An 18,863-nucleotide genomic window follows, 5' to 3' on the forward strand; every position below is an offset into this window, starting at 1 on the left:
GGTTTCTTGTCATTAATGCTTTTGAATTACTGGCCATAATTCGATTGATATAATAATTAAGATCTAACACTCGAGAGAGGGGATTGAAATTTGGATAGGAGACATCACATCGTTAGATATTTATAACGTGCAAAAGACGTATAACTCTGACGAATCCATAAGAGAATCTTGGTTGCATTTATTACGTGTTACTTGATTTTGAATAGACATATTAAAATCAGTAATAGGTAATACAATTCTATTTAACACTTGAAAAAGGAAATAGAAAACTTGCGAGTCCTTGGTTAGTAAACACGATGCAATTAAATAACATGTTAGTTAATTTTAATTTAGCATAAGGGAAACCAGACGAAGTCATATCTCTAGATTTATTTACTCAGTGAATTTCTACTGCGTGTTAGAATTACAGGATTTGTTATTTTCTTTGAATTGATCATAAACCAACCATTTGATTTGTCTAAATAAAGTTGAGCTATATCAATCTTGGTAATTAATATACAATTTTAAATAATTACTCTTCGTGAGATCGATATCTGTACTCAAACCAGTACTAAAACTTGACACCGTACACTTGCGGTAGTGAAAACACGCAAGAAGTTTTTGGCACCGTTGCCGGGGAGTAAACTATTTAATTGCATATTGATATCATTACTAAGTAGTCTTTACTTTAATTTAGACTTTATTCTATTTTATTTATTTATTTTGTTAATTGATAGTCTTCTCTGTTTTGCAATGCATGCGAAGATTTCAAAATCCCGACTTGCGGATTTTTGATCCAGGAAATCGAAAGAACTGCCAGGAGATTAAGGAAAGCAAGGAGAGACGAAATTAAAGCAATGGCTGAAAACAGAGATAATCAGAATGAGCTCCCAAGAGAGGTGCCAATACGGGAACATTTCCGCCCAGTCATCAACGCTCACTACTCTGGAATAGCTCGCGGAACCATTGCTGCTAACAACTTCGAGCTAAAGCCCGCACACATTAACATGGTTCAACAGAACCAATTTGGAGGAGCAGCCACTGCAGATCCTCATCTTCACCTCAGAACTTTTTTGGAGATCACGGACACGGTAAAAATTAATGGTGTTTCTGATGAAATTATTCGATTGCGCCTGTTTCCGTTTTCTCTTAGGGATCACGCAAGGAGTTGGCTCCAATCTCTACCTTTGGGGAGTATTACTACATGGGCAGATCTGGTTACGAAATTCCTGTCAAAGTATTTTCCTCCTGCCAAGTCTGCTCAGTTGAAAATAGAGATCACCAATTTCAGGCAGAGAGAGCTCGAAGTGTTATATGAGGCTTGGGAGCGATACAAAGAATTACTCAGGAAGTGTCCGAATCATGGATATGCAGATTGGGTACAAATCGAGTTATTTTACAATGGTTTGGATGGGCCAACCAGGGGGAATGTGGATGCAGCCGCCGGAGGTACTATTTTTTCTAAAACACCTGATGAGGCCTATGATTTGCTTGAACAGATGACCATTAACAGTTATCAGTGGCTGAGTGAGAGATCTGGATCAAGGAAACCTGCTGGAGTGTATGCCGTAGACCCGATCACATCACTTATTGCACAGGTTTCGGCATTGACAGCACAGATTGCAGCGATGAACAAAGAAGGCCAATCTACGTCTGAAGTAGCACTGGTGACTGCCGAAGAATAGCTAGTTGTGGAGGAAGCTCAGTACATCAACAATCGTGGCTTTGAAGGTTATCGAGGTAATCCTCCCCCTAATACTTATCATCCAGGTTTGAGGAATCACGAGAATTTTTCCTATGCAAACAACAAGAACGTGTTGAATCCTCCACCGGGGTTCCATACACAGAAAGGGGAAGGAAAGCCATCTTTTGAAGATCTAGTTGGGACTTTTGTGACTGAGTCTGGGAAAAGAATGGCGAGAACTGAGTCTCGTCTTGATAACATGGAGACACACATGGGCAATATGGGTGCCACGATGAAAATCCTTGAAAAGACAGATTGGGCAACTAGCAAATGCTTTGAAAGATCAGAATAAAGGACAGTTCCCAAGCAATACAGAGGTGAATCCTAGGGAGCAATGCAAAGCTATCACATTGAGGAGTGGCAAGGAAATCGGAATCCCAGAGCCTACTGAAGAGAGTGTAGAGATTCTTGTTGAGGAAAATGATGGAAAGGGTGCAAGTATTGGAGAAGAGAAAGTGGAGGAACCTAAGAAAGTGATTGAGCAGCAACCTTTACCTAAGGTAAATCTTCCATATCCACAGAGGTTCAAGAAGAAAGGGTTGGATGATCAGTTTGCGAAGTTCCTGGAAATTTTCAAGAAAATACACATCAACATCCCATTTGCCGATGCATTGGAGCAAATGCTCGATTATGCTAAGTTCATCAAGGATGTGATGTACAAGAAGAGGAAACTTCAAGAATTTGAAACCGTGAAGCTAACCGAAGAGTGTAGTGCCATACTCCAAAGAAAACTACCACAGAAACTCAAAGATCTAGGGAGTTTTACTATTCCTTGTGTTATTGGTGGTTCTAGAGTAAATAGATCTTTATGTGATTTGGGTGCTAGTATAAATTTAATGCCTTTTTCTATTTACAGGACTTTGGAGCTTGGCGAGGTGAAACCTAGCACTATTACTTTGCAGCTGGCGGACAGATCACTTACCTATCCACGAGGGATAGTAGAGGATGTGCTGGTAAAGGTAGACAAATTCATATTTCCTACTGATTTTGTCATCTTAGATATGGAAGAAGACCAGGAGACTCCGCTTATCTTTGGAAGGCCATTTTTGGCCACCGGGAAAGCTTTTATTGATGTGCACAAGGGCGAGCTCACATTGAGAGTGGGTGGAGAAGAAGTCGTGTTCAACATCTACAACACCATCAAAGGACCAAATGAGGTAAGTACTTGTAATAGTATTGATATAATTGATTCATGTGTATCTCATGTTGGTGCAGGTAGGATGACGAAAGACTCTTTAGAGAGATGCTTGTTGGAGTCAGTTTCCACAGTGGATGAAGAGGACTGGGATGTGCGAGAGGATTTACTTGCTCTCAATACGCTACCTAAAGAAAAGATTACTGCCCAACTTGAAGAGTTACTTGAAGATGCAAGTAAAGAGGTACCAAAAGCATCCCCTGCATTAAAGGATTTACCGAGTCACTTGTGCTATGCATTCCTAGATGAGAGTTCGTCCTATCCGGTAATCATCTCCTCTGCTCTTACTATTGAAGAAAAGGATAAGTTGTTGAGAGTGTTGAGAGTGTTTAAATCTGCGTTGGGATGGACAATTGTTGATATAAAGGGGATTAGCCCTACTGTTTTTATGCATAAAATATTGATGCAGGAGTCCTATTCCCCCTATGTTGATCATCAGAGGAGGCTTAATCCAGCCATGAAAGAGGTTGTGAGGGCTGAGGTATTAAAATTGTTAAATGCTGGTGTTATTTATGCTATATCTGACAGTTCTTGGGTTTCACCAGTACAAGTAGTGCCTAAGAAGGGAGGAATAACTGTAGTAAGAAATTTGAATAACGAATTGACTTCAACTCGTCCAGTGACTGGGTGGCGAGTGTGTATAGACTACAGGAAATTGAATTATGCGACTAGAAAAGACCACTTCCCTCTTCCCTTTATTGACCAGATGCTTGATAGAGTAGGTGGTTATCATTATTATTGCTTTCTAGATGGTTACTCAGGTTACAATCAGATTGTCATAGCACCGGAGGATCAAGAGAAGACTACCTTCACTTGCCCCTACGGTACATTTGCTTTCAGGAGAATGTCATTTGGTCTCTGCAATGCACCTGCTACTTTTCAGAGGTGTATGATGGCCATATTTTCTGACATGGTCGAGGAAATAATGGAAGTTTTTATGGATGACATATCTGTATTTGGTTCATCATTTGATCATTGTTTGCAAAATCTAACACTTGTTTTGCAGAGATGTCAGGCAAAGAATTTAGTGTTGAATTGGGAAAAATGTCACTTCATGGTCTCAAAAGGTATTGTGCTTGGGCATAAAATTTCGTCTAGAGGAATAGAAGTGGACAGAGCCAAAGTTGTGGCAATTGAAAATCTCCCACCGCCAAAGAATGTGAAAGGGATCCGAAGTGAAACGTCCTGTCCTTTTTATTGCTTTAAAAGTACTAGAATTTTTTTTTTTTTATAAACACTCGATTTTCGACCATGACATATGACTCATGAAAATATTTTTATAAAATATTTTACCCTTTAAAATAAAATCTCAACCAACTAGCATTTTAAAAATCAAGTGCAATAGTCATAAAATGAAATCGTCAACTGGTTTACCCAACCTAAATAAAACAATAAGTTTGAAAAATATAGCCAATACTAAACCTCTAAAAAATCTCTCAAAAGTATAAATAAATAGTCTTAAAAATCTTTATCTAAAATCAGTAATCATAAAACATAATGCGGAAATAGTAGAAGCGCTGGTCCTCGGGTTGTGTGCGCCATCAGTCCAGTCAAATCATCCGTCAAGACCACCCTCAACCTCACCTGCATCCATCACACCTAGTGAGTCTAAAGACTCAACACACCATCATCTTTATAGCAAGTAATACGTAATACAGTCAACATATAACAATGAAAAATATTTGTACTTAAAATATCGTTTTAATGAAGATGCATAAACTTCAAAACATGAACATTTTCGTAAATCTTTTATGATGCATGAACTTTAAATAGAAATATTTTCATAATGATGCATTAACCTTAAGTATAAACATTTTCATGACATGTATAACATAAACCTTAACATTTTCCTTTTTCCTCAACATGACATGACATAAAACCTTTTTAACATGATCATAAACATTTTATTTTCCCTTTTTGTTGAATTCAGATCGTTAATTGTGACTTTTCTGACATGACATGACATGAAAATCGATGGATCCATCTATGTGAAACCGCAGGTACTGGGCGGCGGGGGACACCAGCAACAATCTCACCGGTCAACTGGGCCCTGGCCTATCATGATTGAATAGAAATACGATCGTCGAGGTTCCCTCGGGGGCCTTTTCCCATAAATGGGTTCCCTCTGGGGCCTTTTTCCCTCACGATATTCTCATTCTTCCGTTACCACAAAACCGTTACCACATATTCGCAAAGATGGAAACACGATCGTCGGGCTCCCACTGGGACCATAACCCTCACGATGTCGCCAACATTAACGAATTAGTCACAATCACTTCACTTCCTTCAACATTTACATTCTCATCACTTTATAAAAATCATGAATAGCATTACATTTTGTTTTTGAAACCAAGCATGCAACATGTCTTTTAAATGTCTTCCTTAAATCATAAAATCCATTAAACATTAAAAATCATAATTTAATCATGAACATTTCATAAACATTTAAAAATAATCATAATTCCATAAAACAGCATTTAGCGCACTGCCATGACCTTTACTAATTTCCCGGTGTAAAAAGACTGTTTTACCCCTGGACTCGACATTTTACGTTTTCGACTTTTTTTCTTGATTTCATGACTCTAAAATATCCCAAATAATTATTTAAGCTTACATGAATTTTTCCATAATTTTATTTAGCTTAAATATTAGACTTTTTCATTTATCTTTAATTAATTGTTTTGACGGTGTTTTAATCCCGAAAAATCCCAAACTTTAATATAAAATTCCTAAATTCTAAATTTAGTCTTTTTATATTATTTGAGCCCTTATGGACCATGACTCGACCCCCGTGAGCTGTTTTCCAATTTTTCTTATTTTAAAAGACCCTAAATGACATATAAATTTCACCCCCGAGCCAACTTCTGATTTTCACGAGTTACCCCCGAACCATGTTGGTCCAAAACTTGCCCAACACCATAAATTAGCCTACTGGACCTTAATTTTACTATGAAACCAACCCAAAACCCAAAGACAAGCTCCTCCTAAGAGACCCTATGCTGGCCGAGAGTTTTCACTTGCATGGACTCTATGTTTTTTATGCCTAAACCCTAAGCCGACGCCCCAGCCCCTGAACCAACATGTTGTGCACCACCTTAGGACCCTAGTGAACCACCCTTGCCCCGCCCATCCCCCGCAACGAGCCCCTTAACCCCCTGCAGCCGCGCGAAGACAGCACAGCTGTGGGTTGTTTTTCTCGGGTAGAGTCCTAGCTCAGCTAGGACTCTTTCCCAGCCCTAAGCGTGAGTCCTAGCTTGGCTAGGACTCTCCCCCTGACCCGTGCACGACTCTAGCCGAGCCCTGGCCCAAGCCAAGACCAAGCCTCCCCCTAGAACAAGCAACCCGATCGCCCCAACAGCAAGTTTCTGGTTTTGGTTTTCTTGTTTGTTCTCCTTTGCTTTCTGCCGAAACTTGGGTGTGTGTGTGAGACTTTAATTTACTTAAAAGCTTTGGTTAAACATAATATGGCATCATGGCAGCCCCTTAGCATGCAAAGAACAAGTAATTTGAATCAAAAGCCATCTTTCCTCATGCATACATGCAATATACCGAAAATTATGAAAATAATTTCATGTTCTTCATGCATACAATAATTCAAACAATAATATGATATGACGGATGAGAAAAGGAGATGTATGGCGTGCTTTTGCGTTATATACGCTCGAATATCCGTTGACGACGAAGAACGGGAGACCACTTTGGCTTAATTCTACTTGTAACCTTCGAAAACCCTCCTCCAAGTGTGCTGTGTGTGTGCCGTGAGATAGGTGGAGTGTTTTCAGAATTCTTCTCTCAAAGTGTGGCCGATAATTTGTGTCAAGTGTGTAGGGTTTTTACTTATTTAATACTTTAAATATTATTTAATCACCTACAAGGCTTTTTAGGCCTAATAAGCCATCTAATTAGGTCCATTAGTCTAGGTAGGACATAATTAAAATATTACCAGAGTTTTTCTTTAATTAAGCTGTGAATTTATAAGCCGGGTTGCCAAAAAGTTCGTATTTTAGTTGAAAAACCAACACCGATAAAATTTACGTCCCGGCGTATAAAATCACCTCAAAACCCTTTATTTTCAAAAATACTAAAAAGCATCGACCATATTTCAAATAATTGAAATTAATTATTTAATAAAAATATTTTACATTTTCAGCCCTCGGTCCCCGTTCCTCGGTCGTCACTTGAATAATCCTAAAAATATAATTTTATGCATGATGACAATAAAATCTCATTTAGCATATAAACAAGTATGTGACATAATTAATTAGCAAATAAAAATCAACTCCTGTTTATTTTTCATAAATTCCTAGATTCGCATGCCGTTTGATTACGTCGTCTTAATTTTGAACCTTACAATTCCTCCCCCCCTAAATAAAATTTCGTCCTCAAAATTAGAATAGAACTTACCGAATAAATCTGGATAGCGACTCTTCAAGTCTCTCTCGGTTTCCCAAGTAGCTTCCTCTTCCGAGTGATTCAGCCACTTGATCTTGACCATTGGAATGACTTTGTTACGCAATATTCTTTCTTGCCTTGCTAAGATCTGGACAGGTCTTTCCTCATAGGTCATTTTTGGAGTTAGTTGGAGTGGTTCATAATTAAGCACATGCGACGGATTCGACATGTACTTTCGCAGCATTGAAATATGGAACACATTGTGAACTCCTGAAAGTGCTGGTGGCAACGCCACTCTATAGGCTAGTGTCCCAATTCTCTCCAAAATCTCGAATGGACCAATAAATCTTGGACTTATCTTGCCCTTCTTGCCAAAGCGCATAACACCCTTCATAGGTGCTATCTTTACGAATACATGGTCGCCCACTGCAAACTCTAAGTCCCTACGCCTTTTGTCTGCATAACTCTTTTGTCGGATTTGTGCAGTCTTCATTCTATCACGAATTTTGACTACAAGCTCAGCTGTCTCTTCAATCACATCTGGACCAATATCTCTTCTTTCCCCAACCTCGTCCCAATGAATAGAAGATCTACATTTCCTTCCATAAAGTGCCTCAAAAGGAGCCATCCCGATTGATGATTGATAGCTGTTATTGTAAGTGAACTCCACTAGAGGTAATTTTGGTTCCCAACTGCCTTAGAAATCAATAACACATGCTCGCAGTAGATCTTCCAAAATCTGTATAACCCTTTCTGACTGTCCATCGGTTTGAGGATGGAATGATGTACTGAATAACAACTTGGTCCCCATTGCTGCATGCAGACTTTTCCAAAAAGAAGACGTGAATCTCGGATCTCTGTCAGAAACAATAGACACTGGAATCCAATGCAGACGAACTATCTCTCGAATGTATAACTCTGCATACTGAGTCATGGTGAATGTCGTCTTAATAGGTAGAAAATGCGCTGATTTCGTAAGACGATCAACTATCACCCAAATGGCATTCAATCCCTTAACAGTCTTAGGCAATCCCACCACAAAGTCCATGGTGATATTTTCCCATTTCCACTCGGGAATAGGGAGTGGCTTCAATTTTCCCGCTGATCTTTGATGCTCTGCTTTGACTTGCTGACAAGTCAAACACTCAGATACATATCTCAGAATGTCCCTCTACATGCCTGGCCACCAATATAACAACTGCAAATCTCTATACATCTTTGTACTGCCCGGATGAATGGAATATGGTGTGTCGTGGGCTTCCTTCATAATAAGATCTCTCAAAGAATCGTCACTAGGAACCCATAGACGGTCTCGATAACGGACTAAACCATCCACCACTGAATATAAATTCCGGCCCTTGGCTTCATCTCTTGCTCTCCACTTTTGCAACTGCTCATCAGTAGACTGCCCATCCCGAATTCTGTCTCTCAAAGTCGACTGCACTGATAATGTGGCAAGATTAGGGGCCTCGCCCCTAGCATACACTGTAAGCTCAAACCGCTGTATCTCGGACTGCAACGGTCTTTGGAGTGATAAATGCGTGATAACTGCTGCTTTTCTACTCAATGCGTCTGCCACTACATTAGCTTTCCCTGGATGGTAGCTAATGTCACAATCATAGTCCTTTACCAATTCAAGCCATCTGCGCTGTCTCATATTCAACTCTTTTTGGGTGAAGAAGTATTTCAAGCTTTTATGATCAGTGAATATTTTGCACTTCTCCCCATAAAGGTAGTGTCCAAAATTTTTAGTGCAAAGACTACTGCTGCAAGCTCAAGATCATGAGTAGGGTAGTTCTTTTCATGAATTTTCAACTGTCTTGACGCATAGGCGATAACTCGGTCGTTTTGCATCAGAACTGCGCCCAAACCAAGTTTAGAAGCGTCGGTATATAGAACATACTCCCCTTGCCCCGATGGCATAGATAACACTGGTGCGGATATCAAGGCTTGCTTCTAACTTGTCAAAACTGTCTTGACACTCGGATCCCCAAATAAACTTAGCATTTTTCTTCGTCAAAGATGTCAAAGGCACTGCAATAGATGAGAACCCCTTGATGAATTTGCGATAATAGCCAGCTAGTCCAAAGAAACTGCGAATCTCGGTGACACTCTTCGGTACTGGCCACTCTTTTACTGCCTCAACTTTACTCGGATCAACTTCCACGCCATCACTAGAAATGATGTGGTCTAAGAACGCCACTCTGTCAAGCCAAAACTCGCACTTGCTGAACTTTGCATATAGCTCTCTGTCTTGCAGTACTTGCAATGCGGTCCTCAAATGACGGCTATGCTCCTCTCTGCACTTGGAATAGATCAAAATGTCATCAATGAAGACAATAATAAACTGATCCAGATACGGCTGAAATACGCGATTCATGAGATCCATGAAGATCGCTGGTGCATTGGTCAGCCCAAATGGCATGACCATGAATTCATAGTGCCCATATCTCGTGCGAAATGCTGTCTTGTGCACGTCAGACTCCTTGACTTTCAACTGATGGTATCCAGATCGCAGATCAATTTTAGAAAATATCGATGCTCCTTGCAACTGATCGAACAGATCCTCAATTCTTGGCAGTGGATACTTATTTTTTAATGGTAACTCGATTAAGCTCTCGATAATCAATGCAAAGACGCATGCTGCCATCTTTCTTTTTCACAAACAAAATCGGAGCGCCCCATGGAGAGTAACTAGGGCGAATGAAACCCTTGTCTAGCAATTCTTGAATTTGATCTTTCAATTCTTTCATTTCTGCAGGTGCTAGACGATATGGTTCTTTCGATATAGGAACAGTGCCCGGCATAAGATCAATAGAGAATTCCACTTCACGATCGGGCGGAATGCCAGAAACGTCTTCGGGAAAGACGCTAGGAAAATCTCTGACAACGTCAACATCTTCTAACTTCTGACTGGTAGATGCATGCGTGGCAGTGACACATGCCAGGTAAGCTTGGCATCCACGCTTAGTGAGCTTCCTCGCACATAGACAAGAGATGATGTGCGGCATTTGCTTGTTTCTCGCCGCCTCAAAGACAAAAGATTTACCACTAGGCGGTTTAATAGATACTGATCGCTGACGAAAATCAATCGAAGCTCCATTTGCTAATAACCAATCCATCCCAAGTATAATATCAAATTCGGGCATAGGGAGCACAATAAGATATGCCCGAACTACATCCCTGAATAAACGAAGCTCCAGATTCTTGACAATCTTAGAGGTGAGCAATTGATCACCGGAAGGAATAGTAACTTTGAAACCCATGTCTTGAGGAGTAATATTCAGTCTTTTGATAAAGGTTTCTGATATGAAAGAATGTGTAGCTCCTGAATCTAGCAAGGCATAGGTAGCTACACCTAGGATGATGATCCTCCCTACGGTGAACATGTCTTTTAAATCTTTTCGAGTTGAAGCTTAAGGATTTACTATCATTAATTCCCAAAGTTATATGAATATTTCGTGTCGAACTTAAACATTTCTTGGGAAAAATTGCACTTTAGTCCCTCAAATTTTGAAATTTGCATTATTGACCCCAAAATTTCGAATTATTGCAATTAAGTCCTTATATTATTCGAAATTCTGATTTAGCCCTTCATGTTTCGAGAATTGCATTTTGATTCTTAAGATTTCAGAAATTTCACTTAGGTCCCTTATTTTCGAATTATTGCATTATAGTCCCTTTATTTTTTCGAAATTGCACAATAGACCTCAAAGTTTCGAAAATTGCACAATAACCCCCAAAATTTCGAAATCTCCCTAAATTATGATTTTCTTTAATTTTGGCCCTAAAACTTTTTATTTGGAATCATTCCATCCTTCACATAAAACAAGGCACAAAATTCAAATCATTTTCTATGGTTTCTAAAATCATCACTTAAATCTAACTAGGCAGAACATGCAACCTAATTTATTCTAGGTTGAAACTTGATCCCAAATCAATTCTAATAACCAATTTAACACTTCATGCATTAATAAGCAATATAAAAATGTTAAATGACTAGGTTACCCGTGATGAGTGTAGTGTCTGCCTCTTCCTCAGCTTCCTCGGCATTCATAACATAAGCTCGGGCCGTGATAGCTGCTTTCTTCTTTGGACACTCGATAGCTTTGTGTCCATCCTCCTTGCAGTAAAAACATTTAAATGATCCCCATTCACATTTGCCAAGATGTGTACGGTTGCACTGTTTGCATGGTTGTCTCTCAGCAGGCTTTGGTGCTCCAGGATTTTGTGGCTTTGGTGGCGCTGGCTTCTTGACTTGACCTTGGGTCTTTTGAGGCCATTGAGGTCTAGGAGGACCCGTATTTGGCTTCTTATTCGGCTGATTGTTATTCTGATAGTGCTGCCTCTTGCGCTGAATCTCAAACTCAATGTCCTTCAAGGACTGTTCAGCCTGATACGCATAAGTAACTGCCATAGCATAGTTCTCCGGACGCATCATCATAACTTTATCCCGAATGGTAGGTCGTAGGCCATCCATGAAATGCCTAAGCTTTTCTTCCGCATCTCCAGCAATAAGGGGTACAAAGTGGCAACCCCTATCAAACTTCTTCACAAAATCAGCAACATATATGTCTCCCTGACGGAGAGTCATAAATTCCCTCATTATCCGGCTTCTGACGTCAGCAGTAAAGTATTTCTCATAGAATTTCGTCTTGAACTGTGCCCAAGTGAGTGTAGCAAGGTCAACACCATGCTCGGCTCCTTCCCACCATAAAGAAGCGTCGTCCCTAAGCAGATAAGTGGTGCACCTCACACGGTCGGCATCTCCCATGTCTAGATAGCGAAAATGTACCTCAAGTGAACGGATCCATCTCTCAGCAGCAAATGGATCGGTAGTGCCAGAAAATTCCTTTGGCCCTAGCCTCCGGAACTGCTCATAGATATCCTGTTGTGGCCTAGGTGGCTGCTGTAGCTGCTGCTGCTGCATCTGCTGTAACTGCTGCTGTTGTAACTGCTGCTGCTGTAATTGTTGCTCGAAGAGACGAGCCATACCCTCTAATGCACGAGTAGCAGGATCCCTTGGAGGAGGAGGTGGTGGTGGTGGTGCATTTATTTGACTATTCCCTCGACGATTAATACTGTTCTCTTCCTGATTCTCGATAACGGGTACACGTCTAGGAGGCATTTTATCTGAATGTTTTCCAAATTCTAACGTAACCAACATGCAATTAAATCTAAGTTTCCTAATCATGCGACATGTCCTAATTCATTTTATCAATTTAAGCATGCAAAGCATAAATACCCAAAAAGCTAATAAACATGCATCATAAACATAATATTCATATCATCATGCAGGTAACATCATACTAAATCATATAAAGCATGTAAACTTACAAATTGAGGCTTGACGACTGATCTTCCAGGTGCTGATGGTGGCACAACCCTTTACAGGACATTTGCTCTGATACCAACTGAAACGTCCTGTCCTTTTTATTGCTTTAAAAGTACTAGAATTTTTTTTTTTATAAATACTCGATTTTCGACCATGACATATGACCCATGAAATATTTTCCCCTTTAAAATAAAATCTCAACCAACTAGCATTTTAAAAATCAATTGCAATAGTCATAAAATGAAATCGTCAACTGTTTTACCCAACCTAAATAAAGCAATAAGTTTGAAAAATATAGCCATACTAAACCTCTCAAAAATCTCTCAAAAGCATAAATAAATAGTCTTAAAAATCTTTATCTAAAATCAGTAATCATAAAACATAATGCGAAAATAGTAGAAGCGTTGGTCCTCGGGTTGTGTGCGCCATCAGTCCAGTCAAATCATCCGTCAAGACCACCCTCAACCTCACATGCATCCTTCACACCTAGTGAGTCTAAAGACTCAACACACCATCATCTTTATAGCAAGTAATACGTAATACAGTCAACATATAACAGTGAAAAATATTTGTACTTAAAATATCGTTTTCATGAAGATGCATAAACTTCAAACATGAACATTTTCTTAAATCTTTTATGATGCATGAACTTTAAATAGAAACATTTTCATAATGATGCATCAAACTTAAGCATAAACATTTTCATGACATGTATAACATAAACCTTAACATTTTCCTTTTTCCTCAACATGACATGACATAAAACCTTTTTAACATGATCATAAACATTTTCTTTTCCCTTTTTGTTGAATTCATATCGTTAATTGTGACTTTCCTGACATGACATGACATGAAAATCGATGGATCCATCTACGTGAAACCGCAGTACTGGGCGGCGGGGGACACCAGCAACAATCTCACCGGTCAACTGGGCCCTGGCCTATCATGATTGAATAGAAATACGATCGTCGAGGTTCCCTCGGGGGCCTTTTCCCATAAATGGGTTCCCTCTGGGGCCTTTTTCCCTCACGATATTCTCATTCTTCCGTTACCACAAAACCGTTACCACATATTCGCAAAGATGGAAACACGATCGTCGGGCTCCCACTGGGACCATAACCCTCACGATGTCTCCAACATTAACGAATTAGTCACAATCACTTCACTTCCTTCAACATTTACATTCTCATCACTTTATAAAAATCATGAATAGCATTACATTTTGTTTTTGAAACCAAGCATGCAACATGTCTTTTAAATGTCTTCCTTAAATCATAAAATCCCTTAAACATTAAAAATCATAATTTAATCATGAACATTTCATAAACATTTAAAAATAATCATAATTCCATAAAAACAGCATTTAGCGCACTGCCATGACCTTTACTAATTTCCCGGTGTAAAAAGACCGTTTTACCCCTGGACTCGACATTTTACGTTTTCGACTTTTTTTCTTGATTTCATGACTCTAAAATGTCCCAAATAATTATTTAAGCTTACATGAATTTTTCCATAATTTTATTTAGCTTAAATATTAGACTTTTTCATTTATCTTTAATTAATTGTTTTGACGGTGTTTTAATCCCGAAAAATCCCAAACTTTAATATAAAATTCCTAAATTCTAAATTTAGTCTTTTTATATTATTTGAGCCCTTATGGACCACGACTCGACCCCCGTGAGCCATTTTCCAATTTTTCTTATTTTAAAAGACCCTAAATGACATATAAATTTCACCCCGAGCCAACTTCTGATTTTCACGAGTTACCCCCGAACCATGTTGGTCCAAAACTTGACCAACACCATAAATTAGCCTACTGGACCTTACGTTTACCATGAAATCAATCCAAAACCCAAAAACAAGCTCCTCTTAAGAGACCCTATGCTGGCCGAGAGTTTTTACTTGCATGGACTCTATGTTTTTTATGCCTAAACCCTAAGCCGACACCCCAGCCCCTGAACCAACATGTTGTGCACCACCTTAGGACCCTAGTAAACCACCCTTGCCCAGCCCGTGCCCCGCAACCAGCCCCTTAACCCCCTGCAGCCGCGCGAAGACATCACAGCTGTGGGTTGTTTTTCTCGGGTAGAGTCCTAGCTCAGCTAGGACTCTTTCCCAGCCCTTAGCGTGAGTCCTAGCTTGGCTAGGACTTTCCCCCTGACCCGTGCACGACTCTAGCCGAGCCCTGGCCCTAGCCAAGACCAAGCCTCCCCCTAGAACAAGCAACCCGATCGCCCCAACAGCAAGTTTCTGGTTTTGGTTTGCTTGTTTGTTCTCCTTTGCTTTCTGCCGAAACTTGGGTGTGTGTGTGAGACTTTAATTTACTTAAAAGCTTTGGTTAAACATAATATGGCATAATGGCAGCCCCTTAGCATGCAAAGAACAAGTAATTTGAATCAAAAGCCATCTTTCCTCATGCATACATGCAATATACCGAAAATTATGAAAATAATTTCATGTTCTTCATGCATACAATAATTCAAACAATAATATGATATGACGGATGAGAAAAGGAGATGTATGGCGTGCCTTTGTGTTATATACGCTCGAATATCCGTTGACGACGAAGAACGGGAGACCACTTTGGCTTGATTCTACTTGTAACCTTCGAAAACCCTCCTCCAAGTGTGTTGTGTGTGTGCCGTGAGATAGGTGGAGTGTTTTCAGAATTCTTCTCTCAAAGTGTGGCCGATAATTTGTGTCAAGTGTGTAGGGTTTTTACTTATTTAATACTTTAAATATTAGTTAATCACCTACAAGGCTTTTTAGGCCTAATAAGCCAACTAATTAAGCCCATTAGTCTAGGTAAGACATAATTAAAATATTACCAAAGTTTTTCTTTAATTAAGCTGTGAATTTATAAGCCGGGTTGCCAAAAAGTTCGTATTTTAGTTGAAAAACCAACACCGATAAAATTTACGTCCCGGCGTATAAAATCACCTCAAAACCCTTTATTTTCAAAAATACTAAAAAGCATCGACCATATTTCAAATAATTGAAATTAATTATTTAATAAAAATATTTTACATTTTCAGCCCTCGGTCCCCGTTCCTCGGTCGTCACTTGAATATTCCTAAAAATATAATTTTATGCATGATGACAATAAAATCTCATTTAGCATATAAACAAGTATGTCACATAATTAATTAGCAAATAAAAATCAACTATTGTTTATTTTTCATAAATTCCTAGATTCGCATGCCGTTGGATTACGTCGTATTAATTTTGGACCTTACACGAAGTTTCTTGGGATATGTCGGGTTCTATCGTCGTTATATTAAAGATTTCTCTAAAATTACTAGACCTTTATGTAATTTGTTAGAGAAAGATTCTATGTTTATTTTTGACGATGATTGCTTGCAGGCGTTTAACATGATCGAGACGGCACTGATTTCTGCACCCATCATGATAGTGCCTGATTGGAAGGAGCCCTTTGAGCTCATGTGCGACGCTAGTGACTATGCTGTGGGGGCAGCATTGGGACAAAGACGGGACAAGATGTTCAAAGCTATCTACAATGCAAGTCGCACACTCAATGCAGCCCAACAGAATTACACAACTACTGAGAAAGAGATGCTAGCAGTGGTGTTTGCATGCGACAAGTTCAGAACATATCTCATTGGCACCAAGGTAACTGTTTTCACTGACCATGCAGCTCTTCGTTACTTGTTTGCCAAGAAGGATGCAAAGCCCAGGTTGATACGTTGGATACTCCTACTTCAAGAATTTGACTTTGAAGTCAAAGACAAGAAAGGTTGTGAAAACCAGGTGACAGATCACTTGTCACGCCTAGAGCTGGAAGAAAGAACTGAAGGTGGAGTGATAAATGAGTCGTTCCCAGACGAACAACTCTTCAAGGTAAATGTTACACATCCTTGGTTTGCAGATATAGCAAATTTTCTGGCTGCAGGGGAATTACCTTCAGATTTAACTTATCACCAAAAGAAGAAATTTCTTCATGATGCCAAGTTTTATCTGTGGGACGATCCTTTCTTGTTCAAGAGATGCGCTGATCAGATAATTAGACGATGTGTGGCAGAGGAAGAAGCGGGTACGATTCTAGAGCAGTGTCATTCCTCACCCTACGGTGGACACTTTGGATCATCTAGAACAGCAGCTAAGGTATTACAGTCAGGTTTTTATTGGCCTAATTTATTTAAAGACAATTATACTCTAATCAAGTCATGTGATAAATGTCAAAGAGTTGGCAATATTTCTAGACGACATGAATTACCACTAACAAATATTTTGGAGGTGGAACTCTTTGATGTCTGGGGTATTGACTTTATGGGTCCATTCATATCCTCTTTTAGGTCAATCTTATATTTTACTTGCTGTTGATTATGTGTCCAAATGGGTGGAAGCAATTGCCACCAGTACTAACGATTTTCGAGTTGTTGTTAAGTTTGTCCACAGGAACATCTTCACAAGATTTGGAACGCCTAGAGCCATTATCAGTGATGAAGGTACGCATTTCTGTAACAAAATTTTTAACTCACTATTGGCCAAGTATGATGTGAAGCACAGGGTGACACTGGCATACCACCCGCAAGCTAATGGGCAAGCAGAGATATCCAACCGGGAGATCAAGCAAATATTAGAAAAGACAGTAAAGACAAACCGGAAGGATTGGACGATCAAGCTAGATGACGCTTTATGGGCGTACAGGACTGCATACAAGACACATATCGGGATGTCACCTTATAGGTTGATCTTTGGGAAAGCTTGCCATCTACCTTTGGAACTGGAGCACAAAGCATTTTGTGCTGTGAAAAAGCTCAATTTTGATATGGGAGCATCGGGCGAGCAACGACTGTTACAGTTGAATGAGATGGAGGAATTCAGGAATGATGCATACGAAAATGCAAAGATATACAAAGAAAAGACCAAGAGATGGCACGACAAGCAGATTCTTCGACGAGACTTCAAACCAGGGCAACAGGTGTTATTATTCAATTCTCGACTGAGGTTGTTTCCTGGTAAGTTAAAATCACGATGGTCTGGACCATTCACAGTGGAAACAGTGTACCCACATGGTGCAATTGAGTTAAAGTGCAACAATGGTGAGACATTCAAAGTCAATGGTCAGAGGGTCAAACACTATTTTGGGAGTAAAGTGAGACACATGGACAACATCCCACTTGGAGAACCAAAGTAGACATGAGAAAGTCAGGCTGATGACATTAAACCAAGCGCTGTGAGGGAGGCAATCCACATTTATTTATTTTTGCATTCGTTTTGTTTTTATTAATTTATTTCAATTTCTTATTTATTAATTTTAATTTTTTCTATTCAAGTATTAATTTGAATCGTTTTATTTTTGCAGGTCATTTAAAAAAAAAATTCGAAAAGCTTATGAACAGGAAGCTCGGCACACATGCGCGATTTATTTTCGCGCACATGCGCGCTTTAGGCAGTGGACTCGGCGCATAAGCGCGATTTATTTTCGCGCACATGCGCCCCTATGGCAGAAGGTTCGGCGCATATGCGCCACTCAAGGCACGCACATGCGCCACTATGGCAGAGACATCGGCGCATATGCGCCACTCATGAACGCGCATATGCGCGCGACATCAGTTAAGAAAAAAAAAAGGGGGCATCGCGATTATTCCCAGAACCAAACATAACAGCCGCCTCCCTCTTTTCTGAACCCTTGCCTTCATCGCACACCACCGCGCCGCTCTCCACCACACGCCACCGCCGCCCTTTCTCTGAAAGCCGACTGCCGCCTCCAATCACCGCCATGATTTACGACCGCACTCCTAATTCCGGTCATCTTCTCGTTCAAGTAAGGGGTTTTCTCCCGACTTTGATAAAATTTTAGGATTTGTTAGAAATTGGTTCAAGCAACTTGGGGAACCTTTGATACAGTGAACCGGGTGCTTCAATTTGTCTAAATTAGTTTGTGATTGCTGGGTCTGCACTGCATTGCTTACTGGATTAATTGGTGTGGTGAAAATATTATCGTTCAATTTTGGGGTCCGATTAGCGTTGATTTTGGCTTATCTGTTGGTTGAGTTTAAAGTGTGGTGTAAGCATTGTTAATTGAGATGGCACCGAAGAAGAAATCAAAGAAGGTTGCTTCTTCTTCTGCGAGCTTTGATTCGCACCGATTTTGGAATGAGGAAGCCCAGCAAGTTTATGAGAGCTCGATGACCCGGTCCATAATCCCGAAGAGGGGATTTAATTTACCGATAATACGTGGTATGATTGTGCGT

The 18,863-nt window shown here is 39.8% G+C and overlaps 1 protein-coding gene across 1 annotated transcript; it reads left to right on the forward strand.

Annotated features, from left to right (window-relative positions):
- Positions 1–836: 836 nt before the first annotated feature.
- LOC142521954 (uncharacterized) lies at positions 837–17,803 on the forward strand. The gene is made up of 6 exons (XM_075625126.1): positions 837–1,646; positions 1,978–3,772; positions 3,925–3,985; positions 15,948–16,275; positions 16,324–16,780; positions 16,959–17,803. Exons 1-6 carry the CDS (start codon positions 837–839, stop codon positions 17,801–17,803), a joined length of 4,296 nt encoding a protein of 1,431 aa, XP_075481241.1.
- The last annotated feature ends 1,060 nt before the right edge of the window (positions 17,804–18,863 follow it).

The sequence above is a fragment of the Primulina tabacum genome, chromosome 13, assembly GCF_025594145.1.
Source record: "Primulina tabacum isolate GXHZ01 chromosome 13, ASM2559414v2, whole genome shotgun sequence".
Lineage (NCBI taxonomy): Eukaryota > Viridiplantae > Streptophyta > Magnoliopsida > Lamiales > Gesneriaceae > Primulina > Primulina tabacum.